The 16,321-nt window shown below is 45.4% G+C and overlaps 2 protein-coding genes across 2 annotated transcripts; one reads left to right on the top strand and one right to left on the bottom strand.

Moving 5' to 3' along the window:
* Nucleotides 1-1,186: 1,186 nt before the first annotated feature.
* Nucleotides 1,187-1,823, bottom strand: LOC116821181 (ras-like GTP-binding protein rhoA). The gene has a single exon (XM_032774149.1). The coding sequence runs from the start codon at nt 1,781-1,783 to the stop codon at nt 1,187-1,189; it is 597 nt and encodes a 198-aa protein (XP_032630040.1). The 5' UTR covers nt 1,784-1,823.
* A 10,968-nt stretch (nt 1,824-12,791) lies between these two features.
* On the top strand, nt 12,792-15,416 carry RHOB (ras homolog family member B). Its single transcript, XM_032774122.2, has one exon. The coding sequence runs from the start codon at nt 13,297-13,299 to the stop codon at nt 13,885-13,887; it is 591 nt and encodes a 196-aa protein (XP_032630013.1). The 5' UTR covers nt 12,792-13,296; the 3' UTR covers nt 13,888-15,416.
* The last annotated feature ends 905 nt before the right edge of the window (nt 15,417-16,321 follow it).

Raw genomic sequence — 16,321 nt, 5'->3', positions numbered from 1 at the left:
CTACATGCATTGTCCTCGCAGGAAAGCAGTGGGTAATCAACAATCAAGTTAATATAGCCCGTGATTGTATGTACTTGTGCATGGAGCCTCTTTGCCCTAAGGATAAGCTCCATGTCAGTATGTGTAAGGAAGCTGGAGGGGAACAGGGGGAAGCCTACCAGCACAGTGCCTTGCCACTAAAACTGTGCTAACAGGGAGCTGCAGTGAGAGCCTTGAGATCTAGGAGGTAATGCAGAATCACGATACTTCTGTGGAGAATTATGGCTTTGGCCTCACTTTCATCTCTCAAGATCTGTGCAAATCTCAGTTCATCTATGGTCACCCTGCTCTGAGTTGGAAGGGGTCAAAAACAGCCTTGGGAAAGGGCTGCCCCAGGGAGCGAACCATGAGTAGGCTTGAGGTAGCCAATCAGGGCCCAGCTGGGCCAGTATAAGAAGGGCTAAGGGAGGAACTGGGTCAGTCTCACTCCAGCCTTGGAGTAGGAAGGACCTAGCTGCCTGGGAGGACAGGGTACCGGGAGGGCAAGAGGCACTGGGGAGCTCCAACCTGGCAACTCCCAGGCTGAGGCCTTGTTAAAGGCAGGTCCTGGGGCTGCAGAGGTGCAGCCCAAAGATAGGCAGAGGCAGCTGGTCCAACCCTGCTTGCCAGTGATGAGTGGCCATTACAGATTGCAATTTGCCCCAGAGAATGGAGGCTAGATGAAGACTGCTAGTAGCCACTGAGGCAAGGTGGGCTTAGAGGGTTGGGAATTCCCCTGAGAGAGGAGACCCAAGGAAAAGCAGCACCGGGGTCTGTGAGGGACATGGGGGCCTGAGGCAGAAGAGACACTGGCCAGCAGGGGGTGCTCCGGGGCTGGAAAAGAGCCAGTTCCTGGACAACCAGCAGGAGGTGCTGCGCCAGTGAGTGCTCGGTCTGCTACAGTTCTGGAGTTTGTACCCATGCCCCATTCCTGAGGGGGTGGGAGGAAGCAAACCCCACTCACTCCCCAGTAGAATGACCTAGCAGAAATTGTTCAAGAGAAATGTTGCATGTTCGTCTCCTCTACCCAGTTTTTTCCACAGAGGAGGACAATCTGGCCCCATGACAGTATTCATGCAATACTCATAAAACTCCCTAATACCATCTAACTTCTCAATAAATTATATATGTACTTATACATTTAAAAAAAAAATAACTTTTGCTCTTCTTACAACAATCTGAAGAACCCATGGTGCTTTCTTTTCTTCTTTGTTCCATCTTGTATTGCAGCTTGACCAATAATCTGCAAGACTCTTTCAATGCCATCTTTCATCTTCGCAGAGCACTCCAGGTAGGCATATGCCCCAATGCTAGCAGCCCAGGCTTTTCCTTCTTCCATCTTTATTGGCTCTTGTTCCAGTGTAGCAAGTCTTTCCAGCACACCCTCATCATTCCTTAGTTCTTTCTTGGTAGCCACCAGAACAATGGGAGCTGTGGGGCAGAACTGTTTGACCTCCGGAATCCAAATGTCAAGGATGTTCTGCACGGCATTTGGCCTGTCCACTGAGAAGCACATTAAGATGACATTTGTGCCTGCATAGAACAATGAACGGAAGTGCTGATAATCACCTTGGCGCTGCTCTGCTACATTGAAAAGCATCAGCTTCATCGACTTCCCATCAACCTCAGTGTCACAGATGTAGGTTTCAAACACCGTTTGCTCATAGCATTTGGGAATCTGTTCCTTGCAGAAGGCAAGCAAGAGGCATGTTTTGCCACAGGCAACATCTCCCACGACAGTTACCTTTTTCAAAACAGGACCCATCTTCTGAAAAATAGGATGTGATGCAGAATGAACCTCTCCAGCTTCAAGCTACCAATGCTTTGTAAATGCTCTTTGAGGAGAGAGGGAGAGGAGGAGGTGGCAAATCACACTAGATTAGAATCTGTCCCTTTGTATTACTCCTTTCTACCCATATTTATGATTTCTTGATCTTTGTGTTGTTTATCTGTGATAAGAACATAAAAACAGCCATATTGGGTCAGACCAAAGGTCCATCTAGCCCAGTATCCTGTCTTCCGACACTGGCCAATGCCAGATGCCTCAGAGGGAATGAACAGAACAGGTAATCATCAAGTGATCCATCCCCTGTCACCCATTCCCAACTTCTGGCAAATATACACTAGGGACACCATCCCTGCCCATCCTGGCTAATAGCCATTGATGGACCTATCCTCCATGAACTTATCTAGTTCTTTTTTGAACCCTGTTATAGTCTTGGCCTTCACAACATCCTCTGGCAAAGAGTTCCACAAAGTGACAGTGTGTTCGTTGTGTGAAGAAATACTTCCTTTTGTTTGTTTTAAACCTGCTGCCTATTAATTTCATTTGGTGACCCCTTTCTTGTGTTATGAGAAGCAGTAAATAACACTTCCTTATTTATTTTCTCCACATCAGTCATTATTTTATAGACCTCAATCATATCTCCCTTTAGTCATCTCTTTTCCAAGCTGAAAAGTCCCAGTCTTATTAATCTCTCCTCTTAACGGCAGCCATTCCATACCCCTAATAATTTTTGTTGCTTTTTTCTGAACCTTTTCCAATTCCAATATATTTTTTTGAGATGGGGCGACCACATCTGCACGCAGCATTCAAGATGTGGGTGTACCATGGATTTATATAGAGGCAACATAATACTTTGTGTCTTATTATCTATCCCTTTCTTAATGATTCCCAACATTCTGTTTGGTTTTTTAATGATTTCAGAGCACTATCTACAATGACTCCAAGAGCTCTTTCTTGAGTGGTGATAGCTAATTTATACTCTGTCATTTTATATGTCCTCTCAAGTCTTTCATGATTAGCATCGTCCACAGTTTTCACTGACATGCTATTTACTCTCTCTTCTAGATCACAGAATGAAGATGGACCTAAGACAGATCTCTGCAGTGCCCCATTAGATAACTCTCCTAGTTCAGACTATTGCTGTTTCTCATTTTATATTTCGTTCACATTCAGCCGATTCTCACTCCCAGGACAGTGGTCATTTTCAAGACAATTTGATTTCATTTTCAAAGTGTGATTGTGTGAGAGACACTGCAGTCAATGTTTTACTAATAGCCAAACAGATTACATCTCCTGCTTTCCCATCATCCACCAACAGCATAATTTTTATCACCAAAACACCTCAAGCTTAGCTGGCACCATCTATCCTTTATAAACCCATGTTACTTCTTGCTCAGGGGTCTGTTATCATGTAGAAGTTAAGAGAGTCGACCCTCCCTCCAATTTCATACATGTACCATTATTTTATTACTAGGAATAGGAGTTAGACTTACAGGTAGTAACTTCCAGATCACTTTTCTTCCCTTTCTTGACGATCAGCAGGACATTTGCTTTTCTCTAATTTTATCTCCCCAGTTTTCTTTGGAACACTAATTCACCTATGAAGACAGTTCTCCACCACTCTTGTAGGACACTCATGACAACCGCTCTTTTTAAATAAATGTTTGTGTTTCTTAATTTAGCCAGCCAATCAGCAAAGAGCAATGAATGAGATCATTGCTTTTAAAAGCAATCTACTTTACCATAATAATATACAGAGGGTGAAAATATCAATTCCACAATCCTGGAGAGGATTACAACATCAATTACGCAATGCATATACTGGTTGCTTCATGTACAATAGAAATGAGGAAGTAGAAGACTGCTGCTCAGAATTGCCTCCCTGAGTAAATTATGTTTGTATTACTAAGAGTTCCAAGTAATGTAGTGCTTTGGAACTGTCAGTCCAGGAGACAGAAGCTCTTTAGTAAGCTATGTAGCCAGCAGAGCATGGGGGACAGTAGCAGATGAAACTTCCTCATGCCATCACACCAATATACCTTTTTTCTGATCTGGAGAGACAACTCAGGGAAGTGAGGTTAGTCCAGTCTCCACAACCCAGTTAATCTAGAGAGGAAGGATGGTTCAATGGTTCGGGTGCTAACCTGAGACTTCAGAGACTTGGAGTCAATGCCCTACTCTGCCACAGACTTCCTGTATGGCCTTGAGCAAGTTATTTAGCCTGTCTGTGCTTCAGCTCCTCATCTGTAAAACAGCACTTCCCTACCTCACAGGGGCGTTTGGAGGATAAATATGCTAGAGATTGTGAGGCACTCAGATACTGTGGTAATGAGGGTTACACAAGTGTAACACCGACAGATCCCGGTTGTTGGCAGCTGGGATCGAACCTTGGGACTTCTGGAGCTAAATGCATGAGCCTCTACTGCATGAGCTAAAAGCTATATGGCCCTTAGCTAAGGCTGTAAAGCAGATTTATTACTCTCTCTCTAAGTGGTGTCAGTGCCACTAGATGGGATAGAACACCACACCCAGGCGGTGCGTGGGTTACATAAGCAGCTACGGCAGATAAATTTGGCATCTGCTGAGAGTATCAGTTGTAGGGGTTATTTGTAATGCAGACACTTAAGCCTGGATACACAAAAGGAATTAGGTGCCTAAGTCCCAGTTTTGGCATTACTGTGATGCATAAAACTGCTGCTGAACCTTTTAGGCACCTCACTCTGCACCTAAGATTTTGCAGTAAAAGCTCCCTAGGCACCCAAGTTGGTGCCTCCAAGCATGCGCACTGTTACTTTACACTAGGCATCCAGCTGTCTCCCACCAAAGCCTCAGAGCAATTCATGCACCTGGAAAGACAGGCATTTTGACACTTAAGTTGCCTGTGAGGCCCAATCCAGTTGGCACCCTCTGAGCATGGCAGCTGAGGGCAGCGAAGGCGGGTGGCAGAACTCCCTCATAACTTTTTGCCCAGTGGTTAGGGCACTCAACCTGGGATGTGTGGGAGACTTCCAGTTCAAGTACCCGCTCTGCTCGAGGGGGAGAAGGGACTTGAACAGGGATCTTCCACCTCTCAGGGAAATGCCCTAACTAGTGGGCTATGGGTGGGATACTCTAACGTAGGCCTCCCTCGCTCTCTCCTGTTGAAGTTGTTGTTCTGTGAATAAATAATCAAAGAGTAACTGGAGTTGGGAAACTGCATTCTGAGTCTCGCACATTCTGGGTGAGAGGTCTCAGGGTATCGAGTCATTCTCGTGCTTGTGCTCTCTCTCTCTCTCTCTCTCTCTCACACACACACACACACACACACACACACACACACACACACACACACACACACACACACACACACACACACACACACACACTTACTTTTCTCTCTCTCTCTGGCCCAAATATCCTCCCTGGCTTCTTGCAAAAAATAGCATAGGTGCCTGGCTCCAACGAGGGTTCCCAGCTTAGAACTGCAAGCAGAGATAGGCACCGTCCCTGCAGCCTGGACTTAGCCGCCTTACTCCATGAGCGGAGTGGTACTTAGCATGCACCCCAGTGGTCAGCATCTCCAACTGGCTAGCTTAGGTGGCTTCCTATTTAGCACACTGGCTCTTGTGAACCGCAGTCTAAAGTGCCTATCTTCCCCATTCATTGTATAGGAACTTAGGTGTCAAACTCACATTTTGTGAACCGCAGCGATGTTCTGGGTGCCTAAAAGTGAGGCACTATGGCGCTCAGTGTCACAGACTGCCTAACTCATTGGTCCCCAAACTTTTTACCTCCCTCCCCCCCTTACCTCTACCCACACCCTCCCCCCCAAGAGATGGGGTCAGGCCCACAGCTCTGGACGGGTGGGACACAGACTGGGGTAAGGGGTCTGAGGCTGGGGTTACAGCTGAGGGAGGGGCCAGGAGTGAAGCCTTGGCCAGGGGCCGAAGCTGGCAACTGGGGCCCTGGGTGAAGCGCTGGCAGCTGGGGCCCCAGGTGTGGGGCTGGGAACCAGGGCCCTGGGCGCGTGGCCAGCAGCTGGGGCCCAGGCACAGGACTGCAAGTAGAGCCCCTGGTGCAGGGCCACCAGCTGGGGCTGCGGCCAGAAGCAGAACTGGGTGACCTCCCTCCCTCCCTCCCCATTCCGCAAGGGGGCTGACCCAGGCCCCCACCATGACCCCCTAAATGTTCATCTGTGCCCCCTAGGAGGGCACACCCCACAGTTTGGGGACTTCTGGCCTAACTCCTTTTGTGCATGCAGGCCTTATCTGCTAATGCCTGGATAGAAGAGAAGCTACCAGAAATATCCTTGAATGACACCCGTGAGGACTTGTACAATCAACCATAAACATACTTAATCATAGCTCTCTTTGTAACAAGGTTTTATGTTTAAAATAGTTTTAGCATAGGAACATGGAATTGATGACATACTTTTTTTTTTTAAAGTTGGAGCCCTGAGGATGTTCTGAGGCCATTTACTTTACTATGATTAAATACGTTTATGGCTGATTGTACAAGTCCTCATGGGTGTCATTCAAGGATATTTCTGGCAGCCTAACCATTCTAGTTCAGTGTAAGGTAACTTCCCAAACTATTTAGACTGTGAACCCACTGGGGTTCGATTCTGCATGGTGCTAAGTGCTTTGTAGGATCGCACTCTGATTGTTTACACACTTAGTTAACATATTATCGGGCTAATTCCTCTTAGTTCAGGATATAATCTTACATGTACCGCACCTACTGTTTGTGTGCTTTTTATACAAAAATACACTATTCTTGTTCAATTCCTGTTTTGTGCATTTGCATTCCAGGAATGTATCTCCTTTATTCCTCCATTTTCAGTATTTGAGTGTTGAATTCAGCGTTTCTCATGGACCTGTGACAGTAATAAGCCTGCCACATCATGAAATTAATATCCCAGTCCTTCTAAATGCCATAAGCTCTCCTCTTCCATCAAATAGCCCCATACTAATTATTTGAGCCTTTCTTCCCACATCTACTCAGAGGCTTCTTAGCATAAGATTGCAAAAATAACCATATTAGGCCAAATCCTGCTTTTCTTACTTCACTGGGATTTTTGCCTGCATCAGGACTGTAGGGTAGGGGTCTTAGCATCATGGGAAGAGAAAGCATGGAGGACTCAATATACAAGTGAACAGATAATGTTATTAGCACATAGGAGCTCCTCAATAAGTGTTACTCCACAGCAGGAAATAAGCTTACTTGCCTAATCATTTACAAAGTGAGAAGTGATTGCTTCCTGGCTAGGTTTTTGCATTTTTAGTGTATGTTTGTACTTGAACATAAATTGTCTGGGTTAAATAAATACTACCAATTTCATCAAGGGTAGAAGGGAGTGAAATGAAACAAACACCATTATCCAGTGGGATTTTCCCACCTCACCTTTATTTTTCACTTGCTTAATTTTTAAACAATTAGGTTGTCTTCCAAAGCATCAATATCTGAAATGCAAAGAACATAAGAACTAGATACTCCAGGCCAAACTCAGCCCTGAAAAATGTGTATGGACCTCAGTGGGACCCATTAGCACACACCTAAAGGCAGAACTGGCCCTTTAATAACATAAAATTCCTTGGGAAGGAGGAAAAGCCATCTGGTCCCAGACGCCTATTTTAATTTTACTTTCTTGCTTTTCCACCATTGCCCTCACTCACCTGCTTGAGAAGGAAGCCCAGGCACTGATATATGTTATTATCCATTTAGCTCAATTTACAGACACCACTGCAGTCATCCAACTCTGACACACAGAGAAATCCAGGGCTGACCACCCCTTCTCTATCACTCGCCCTGATGTGTTGCTCAAACAGGAAATCAAAGGACATACATAGATCTCCACTCCCAATCACTGCCTTTCTGAAACAGGTTCACCTCACATTTTCCTGGACCAGCTGAATATATTAAGCACCAAGGGAGACAATTCATTGCAGGTACCACATAGCTGTTCCAGCAGCCTCAGTTCAGAATCTAATTGCTTTTCTGGGTCTATGTCTTGACTTTAAGGTAGGGTGATCAGACAGCAAGTGTGAAAAATCGGGACGGGGGTGGGGGGTAATAGGAGCCTATATAAGAAAAAGACCCCAAAATCGGGACTGTCCCTATAAAATTGGGACATCTGGTCACCTTACTTTAAGGTAATGTTTAAGGTACTGATGTCACTGCTGGTGTAAGTAAGCACCATGGTTCATTGAATGTGGCCCACTGGCCTTATGTTAAATTTGCATTTTAAAGGTACAGTACTTTGATAGAAATTGCACTGATACTGATGTTTTAACTGGAGACGGAAGCTCCAGTTCTTGGACAAAATTCTTGGGCAAGAGTCTCAGTGCTCAGTGAGAATTTTACCCGAGTAGATCCTATTCACTTGAATCATTGGTTATTGGTGAGTAACTCTGTTGACTTCTATAGACTTTCTCTTGAAAAGCAAATGAAATCAGAATCAGGCTCACTGACTTCAATGGAGCTACTTATGTGAGTTAGGAGAGCAAGAACTGGACTCAGATGAACACAGATAACTCTCACTGGCATTTTGGGAGAAGAACGGATCTGTGTTCATATTCCTCGTTTCAGAGCAAAGTTGATATGTCAAATATAACTAACTAGTCAGCTGCTTCCTTCACCTTAGTTAATTCATTTCTTTTATTTTTTCTTTTTCTTTCTTTCTTTTTTTTTTTTACAAAATGATGAAATCTAATTTGAGCTATGTTTCTTCATGGAGTCCAAAAGCGAGTTCAAAATCATCATCAACAATAAATCTTAAACTGAATACATAGAATTTGTGACTATCTTGTAAGTTTATTTCTTTCTGCCTCCCCAGATGCAAAAGTTCTGACTTACCAGAACAGACCATTAGGCTTGCCACATGGTGGCACTAACCTTCAGTGAAAAAAACAAACAGTTTTTGTTCACATGTTCAAAGAGGTTCAAATAACTTGAAAACAATAAAGGTAGATAATATGGTTTAAATTATACAGCAAATGAACTCAGATTAGCTTTTAAAATGACACATAAAGTACTTGTTACAACAACAACAAAAACAACTATCTCCTTATAGTACAAGATACAAATGCTCCACTATTAGAAAGATCTGTCCTCATGGGAAGTGAGATCTTCTTTCTACAGAGATGGCTTACCTCTTGTTATGGGCTTACGATGGAGAAAGAGTTAGCCCAGTGAGTGGATTCACAGGGACACTAACACCTTGAAATCTAACCAATTAAAAATTAAAAGTGTATCAGCTATTGTATCCCCGGCAAGTTTTTGAGCTTTACAATAATATTTTTTCTGAGGGGGGGAGGCACTTTCAGATAGAAATGGGATTTTGAAGTGGTGATGTCCCTTTAATACCAACATGACCCCAACATCAGTCTAAGTGAGTACATGATTGTGCTCTGTATAGTTTTAATAGCTTTAATGTGAAAGATACTGCACCAATCATCACAAGAGGATTTACAGCCAGTTACAAAATAGGATTGCATAAATCAGAGGTGGAAATGATCTACCAAGTCATCAAATCCATCACCCTGCAAAGGCAAAACATAGTCCTCTGACAGCGGGGAGAAATGGAAAAGAGAAAGATCCTTATAGAAGATTACTTTTATTCAAATCTATAAGATTAAGTGAACCATAACCACATCTTTGGCCTACTGACAATACACTGCTGTAATAGTCTAAGGGAAGTACCCTGTCAAACCACCCTATATATGCAAGTGGCTACATATTTTTTTAAAGTGTGATGTGAGGTCAATGTATATGGCATTATGGCTTAGGAGTTATGTTCTACTTACTACGGTCTGTACAGGCTAGCAAAAGGGTATACTTTGGACCCAGTCCTGCAGTGACAGTGCTCATGAGTAGTCCAATTCCAGTCATTAGTCCACAGAATAAGTTAAGCATGTGTGCCAGTGTTTGCAGGAACAAGACCTTAAGGAGATACTCAATGAGCAGCAATAATAGCAGCAGAGGTATAGCACAGTAGATGGCAGCAAGATACCCATCATGCTGTAAGATTTTAAAATGCATTGTTTCAATGCGCCCAGCATAGCTATCTATTTTTGGGTTTTCAACAGCTCCCATCATCAAAATATTGATGAACTGAATCACTTGCTCCTTCCTTTTGTTTATCTTCCATATTAATTTATTGATTAACGTGCTTTACTAATCATTATCATCATCATGTTCCTAGTACACCTCTGGCACTTAGGCAGTGATGAAGCTCCTCCACTCCTGTCTGTTTCTGGCAAGTCTTTCAATAGTTTCCCAGCTGTGCCCCAGGTTTTTCAGCTCAGCACAGCTCTTTGCTATGTTGTTTTTGGGCAGCCTTGTTTTCACTTGCCTTCAGGTGTCCATCTTATTGCTACTCTGGTGATGGAATCAGTTTCCATCTGAATCACACGACCGATCCCGCTCCAACACCTCCTGGCAATGATGCTCAGATCTTCTTCGCTGTACTGTGTCAACAGATCTTGGTTTGAGAGTGTTCCGGGCCAAAAGATATGGAGGATTTTTCTGAGGCAGGTTATGTGGAATAAAAATAGTTTGGACGTATCATACTTTCATTCCTCACTTAAAGTAGCATTGAAAGTATGCAGCTCTGATAAATCTTGAGTTTGGTTTTGGTGTTGCATTTTGATTTCCAGACAGTATTTAAGCTCCTAAAGGTGTTCTTGGCTTTACTGATTTTGTTCCAGATATCCTGACTTGTTCCACCGTCCTGGCTGATGGTGGTGCCCAAGTATGTAAATGTTTCTACATTGGTGAGAACATAACCCTTTATCCATATTGGTGATGGTGAGGCAATATTAAAGGTCATGATATCTGTCTTATTGCAGTTGATTTTCAGTCCAATTTGCTGGCTGAATGCATTGAGTCGAGTTGTTTTTTCTAGTATGTGGTGTTGGATATGTGATAGGAGAGCAACATCATCTGCAAAGTCCAGGTCTTCAAGGGATGAGAAGAGTGTCCATTTAATGCCTTTTGGCATGTCTTCCGTTGTACACCACATTACCTAGTCGATGGCAATGTTGAAGAGGATTGCAGACATGACACACCCCAACATACTCCTGATTTTGACTTAAAAACTTAGCTCACTGTGATCAACACTGCATGTAAAGCTGAAATAGAAGCTTTTGATTATGTTGATTATATGGAAAGGAATTCCATATGCCTGTGAATGCTATCAAAAGCCTTCTCAAAGTCTATGAAATTTATATTGAGCTGTCATTGCCATTCTAAGCACTGTTCTATTATGTTTCATAGAATGAAGATCTGGTCTGTGTATCCATGGCCTTTCCGAAAAATGGCTTGCTCTTTTCTGGGAACTCTATCAACTGCCTCTGATATATGCTGGACTATGATCTTACACAATACTTTACTTGGCACAGATAAAAGTGTGACACCACACCAGTTATTACAATCACTGAGAGTTCCTTTCTTTGGTTTCTTCCCTACAACTCCATTGGTCCACTCATCTGGCACTTTTTTCCTTTCCCAGATTGATGTAAATAGAGTGGCCAGGATAGATGCTGCTAATTTATTTTTTAAGGATTTGATGGCTTGAATGATCTCTTCCTTAGCTGCAGTGTCTGTGTTGATATCAAGATCTTCTGCTTCCTAGATGTTTACTTCCTCTTTAGGTGGCTCCCTGTTCAGCAATTCTTTGAAATGCTCTGTCCAGCACACATCTTGTTCTTTTCCTGTTGTTAGTAGGTGGCCTTGTTTATCCCTGCTGAGAGTGTCTGTTGGTGTCTGCTGTTTACCACTGTTAAGCCACGTCATTTTGTAGACTTACTAATATTACTATAAATTAAGATTCAGAGGGCAGTTCAATTAAAGTCTACTAGCTCTAGGGTTTTATAATCCCTACATACAAATATTCCTTTTGGACTGAAACTTGGCATATGAGGATTTTAGACTAAAGAAAAAATCTATCACTGTATTTGAAGCGGGGAAGTGGATAGGTCCTGATTTTATTAGTCAGTGATCTAAATGTAACTTTTTAAACTAACCACTCTAAATAATCCCTGAGGACTCCAGTTCCATTTTGTCCTGCCTTTAAAGACTTTCTTTGCTAGGCAGTGTGATTGCTAAGTATTATTATTATTATTTGCTGGTCCCTGTAGTGGCCTTTTAAGACAGGTTTCACTGTTCACACACACAGAAGAATGAAAAATATTTTAGCTAGTTAGGGCTTTACATGATGGAAGCTGTGTGCATTGCACATCAATTAACCATGTGCAATTCTATCACAGATGGAGCATTTCATTGCAGGTCAACGTTTGCACAGGTTAAGGTGGCAAAACTGGGCATATGAAGTTCGTTACTTATTCATAGGCAGGTTGTGAGGTCGGGGGCATGATGGAACGGCGATGATCCCTCGAAGTATCTTTATCTGCTTCCACATCACTTGCAGCCTGGTAAGTAAGTGTTTAGCATGTGGAAAATGTGACGTTTGGTATCAATAATTAACTGTTGCCCGTGAGTGGGGCTGGGAAGGAGCTAGCTTGAGCCTTGCTCTGAGCGATCTACAGCACACAGCTGCTTGTGAAGCTCTGAGAAACACTGATGTGGAATCACTGCAGTGAAGGGAGGGAGGCAGGGAAATATCTGTGCCATTCAGGGAAGTTTAAGGGGACTCAATCCTTCAGCACCCAGGAAGTGGGACGCCTCCTGGGAAGACCACTGGCCGCACCTGGCCCTGGGGAGAAAAGCAGAGACAAGCCCTTTAACGCCTTCCCTCTCCACTCTTCGTGAGGGTGCAGGCCCTGCCCAGCTCCAAGGAGCAGCGCGCCTCACTCCAGAAGCTTGCAGCAGGCCACCCTCCTCCCTCATTGCAGCCTGCCAGTCAGTCCGACCCGACCCCGCCTGCAAAGCCTGCAGCTCCCCACCAATGGCTGAGCGCCTTCAAAAAGATGACCTCACTCTTTGCCTTGCTATTGGTCGGCTATATTAAGAAAGTAGCCGGCCCCTTTAAATAGCAGCGCCCAGGAGCAGCTTGCAGCACTGGTGGAGCCGGACTGAGAGCTGTAGAAGTGTTGGGTGCTCGCTGTCTACGTTGCTCAAGACCCTGCCTCCACAAAATATAGCCCGGGCTGCTTCAGGCGCGCGGCGGATCTGCAGCAGCAGGGGCAGGCGAGAGGCGCAAGCCGTGCGGAGAGCCCAGGCTGCGGGAGGGGTTGAGGAAGGCGAGCCCGGCAGCCTGCACAGCGGGGCGGTGCAGCAATCCCTCTCCTTCATCGCAGCCCGGCACGGGAGAGCGCCGCAGTAACAAAGCCCCGGGGCCCGCGGAGGAGACCGCGGGTGTGCAGCGATCCCGCTTCATCCCCAGCTCGCGTGGTGCGAGAGAGAACCCCCCCCCACGGCTCGCCTCGCCCCGTCCATCCCAGCTCGCCACGGTGCCTTGTAGGCAGCGAGAGGGAAGCGGGGCGGGCGGCGGCGGCGAAGAAGGCCCCTCCAGCATCCTGCTGCACCACAAGGCGAGCTTGGCGAGCCTGGCCATGGCCGCGATCCGCAAGAAGCTGGTGGTGGTGGGGGACGGGGCGTGCGGCAAGACCTGCCTGCTGATCGTCTTCAGCAAGGACGAGTTCCCCGAGGTCTACGTGCCCACCGTTTTCGAGAACTATGTGGCCGACATCGAGGTGGACAGCAAGCAGGTGGAGCTGGCGCTGTGGGACACGGCGGGCCAGGAGGACTACGACCGCCTGCGGCCCCTCTCCTACCCGGACACCGACGTGATCCTCATGTGCTTCTCGGTGGACAGCCCGGACTCGCTGGAGAACATCCCGGAGAAGTGGGTGCCCGAGGTCAAGCACTTCTGCCCCAACGTGCCCATCATCCTGGTGGCCAACAAGAAGGACCTGCGCAACGACGAGCAGGTCCGCAACGAGCTGGCCCGCATGAAGCAGGAGCCCGTGCGCACCGAGGACGGCCGGGCCATGGCCGTCCGCATCCAGGCCTACGACTACCTGGAGTGCTCGGCCAAGACCAAGGAAGGGGTCCGCGAGGTCTTCGAGACGGCCACCCGCGCCGCCCTGCAGAAGCGCTACGGCGCCCCGAGCGGCTGCCTCAACTGCTGCAAGGTGCTATAGGGCGCGCCGTGGGGCTGCCTTGGGGTCACTCGCCCGCCGGGACCGGGGGGACGCTGCACGGGGAGGGGGGGGGGGTTGCCCCGGCTAGGAGCCGCGCACTGGAGGTGAAGCGGGGAGACCCACGCACTTAGTCCGGGGAGCGGGCGGGGGAGAGGCAGCTGCGGAGCTGGAGGGCGCCTGCATGCCCTGAGCCTTGGGGAAGGCGCCCATCGTCCAGAGACCAAGGCTGCTCCCATCCCCTGCAAATCAATCGTTCGTGGACTGTGAAATGCAGCCAAAAAGCGGCTGCTGCTGAGACTTGGGGGCGGGGGAGGGAGAGAGAGAAATGGATCCAGCTTCTCTCCCTTCTCTCCAGCTGGGGTTATTAACCCAGCATCTACTGCACCAAGAAAGTCTCCTTTGTGAGAGGGGATCAATGCACATGAGACACTTGGAAAAGACTTTCTCCTTCCTGTGTGTGTGCTCTTCCTGCCCCAGGCCCTGAGCGCTTTGGGGTGGGGACTGCATTTCTCAGACTTCCTGCAGACTACCAGCAGCAAACACCTCCCATTGGGCAGATTTCCTGGACTGAGCTGACCTCTGATGTACCTGCTGTGTAACATAGTTCTTTGGGTCAAAAGGGGCATCAGGGAGGGATGGGTTATCCAGTGTGTATATACCTAAATATTATTTTTGTTTGAACTGGGATACTGAAAAGTGTTTATTTAAAGTAAACTGGGGAGTGGGTGCCAAACTACTCAGCCCAGGTTGAATTTCAGACATTGAAAGGAACAGACACCCTTCCCCACACCCTGCTGTTTAAAGAGCTGAACTGACTCCAGTTGTAGAAGTCACCCAGCTGAACTGGAAAAGATTGATGTCTAGGGAAAAAAAAGACAGTAGATCAATCTCCTGATGGCAGTCACAGCAGGATGGGAAAGGGTGGGGGGAAGCCCAATGTTGCCATGTATTATCTCGGTGCCTGCTCCTTCAGTTACAGTTGTCTTCTGCAATTGTTGCTTTGGTTAATTTAAAAAATATTATTATTTTCCAGTGAGAACTTACTTTGCACAGCTAGGTGTTAACTCTTTAATTTTAACACTTGTCAAATGCATATAACACTGTAGCATTATGAACACTTTTGACATAGTAACCTCATCTGTTTTTGGATTTCTTTTAAAAATACCAAAAGAAATAAAACCACTGTATTTCTTTGAAAAGTGAGTGGAAACACTGGCTCCTTCCTGTCCCCTCCCCGAACAGTTTAAAGTATTTGGGTTTATTTAAAATTTATTTTTACAGGGCAGCCATTTAAACCTGTGCTTCTCTAGTTCAGAGAACAAAGCTATCCATCTATTTTTTTTTTGTCCTTTTATGAGGTATTTTGGTTTCCCTTTTTTGACAGTGGTACTGACAGTTTGTTTAGGGTTTTTGTTTTTTTAATGAACTGACATGGCAAAAGCAATGAGACTTATATGATGTTTACATAAAGTTATATAAGCTGTGTATGCAGTTTTTTATGTAAAATATTAAAAGACTCTATGATGACATTCATGAGAAGTTTCTTGTGGTTCAGTAATTAGTTGCCTGAACAACGCTGAAGCTATTATCTGCATACAGTGACTGACTTCACAGATAAAATTTAGGTTGGGTGGGGTTTGATATGTATGTTCTCTGGATTGCACATCTTTTGAAGCAGAGTTCTGTAATAAGTGTATTTTCTGCAACATTAGGTATCCTTTTCAGGGGAACTTTCTGGAGAAATCAGCTTCTGCAACAGGGAGACAATTGCAAATTCTCAGAGGTCAGGTTGGGGGAGGGAAGTGTTGTTCCTGTATGGAGAGTTTGTGTTTTGTTTTTGTCTGACATGATGTCATCTTCATTTCCTCAGTAAGTAACCAGTTCAGAAGCGCAAAACTCCATTGTCCTGCAGCAGGGTGGGGTCAGTGACACTCCCCACTTGCCTCCTAATGTTTTTCATAGGTTGCCCTGTTTGTTTTTTTTTCCCCCAAAGCATCAAGTTTAGTCACTGATCCTCACTTATGGTTGAGGGGGTGGACCTAATTAACTTTCTGCTAATAAATGCCTATCTTTCTTTTCTTCTCCTCTTGGCTTGGTTCACTTGGTATTTTTCTTTGACAGGTACCATGTTCTACTATTGGAAGTTCAAATAAAAATGTCACTAGGCGGGGTTACAACACCTGCAATTATAGAACATATTCAAATTTCATTTATTTTAGGGGAATCCTTTCTGAGTGATAATTCAGTAGGTACAAAATGTCTATTCATCCTAATGCAATGCAGTACATGCCTTGATGATTCATGCACAAAATTATGATCCCTCTTGTCATTTTAGTGAAAACTTTGCGTCCTGAAGAGGTCTCATTATATTGATCTGATTTTCTTCTTAAACCAGTTTTTTACCAGTGTAACCCCATTGACTTCTGCAGAGTTA

Source organism: Chelonoidis abingdonii, chromosome 3 (assembly GCF_003597395.2).
Source record: "Chelonoidis abingdonii isolate Lonesome George chromosome 3, CheloAbing_2.0, whole genome shotgun sequence".
Taxonomy (NCBI): domain Eukaryota; kingdom Metazoa; phylum Chordata; order Testudines; family Testudinidae; genus Chelonoidis; species Chelonoidis abingdonii.
This window is presented reverse-complemented; position numbering and strand designations above follow the sequence as displayed.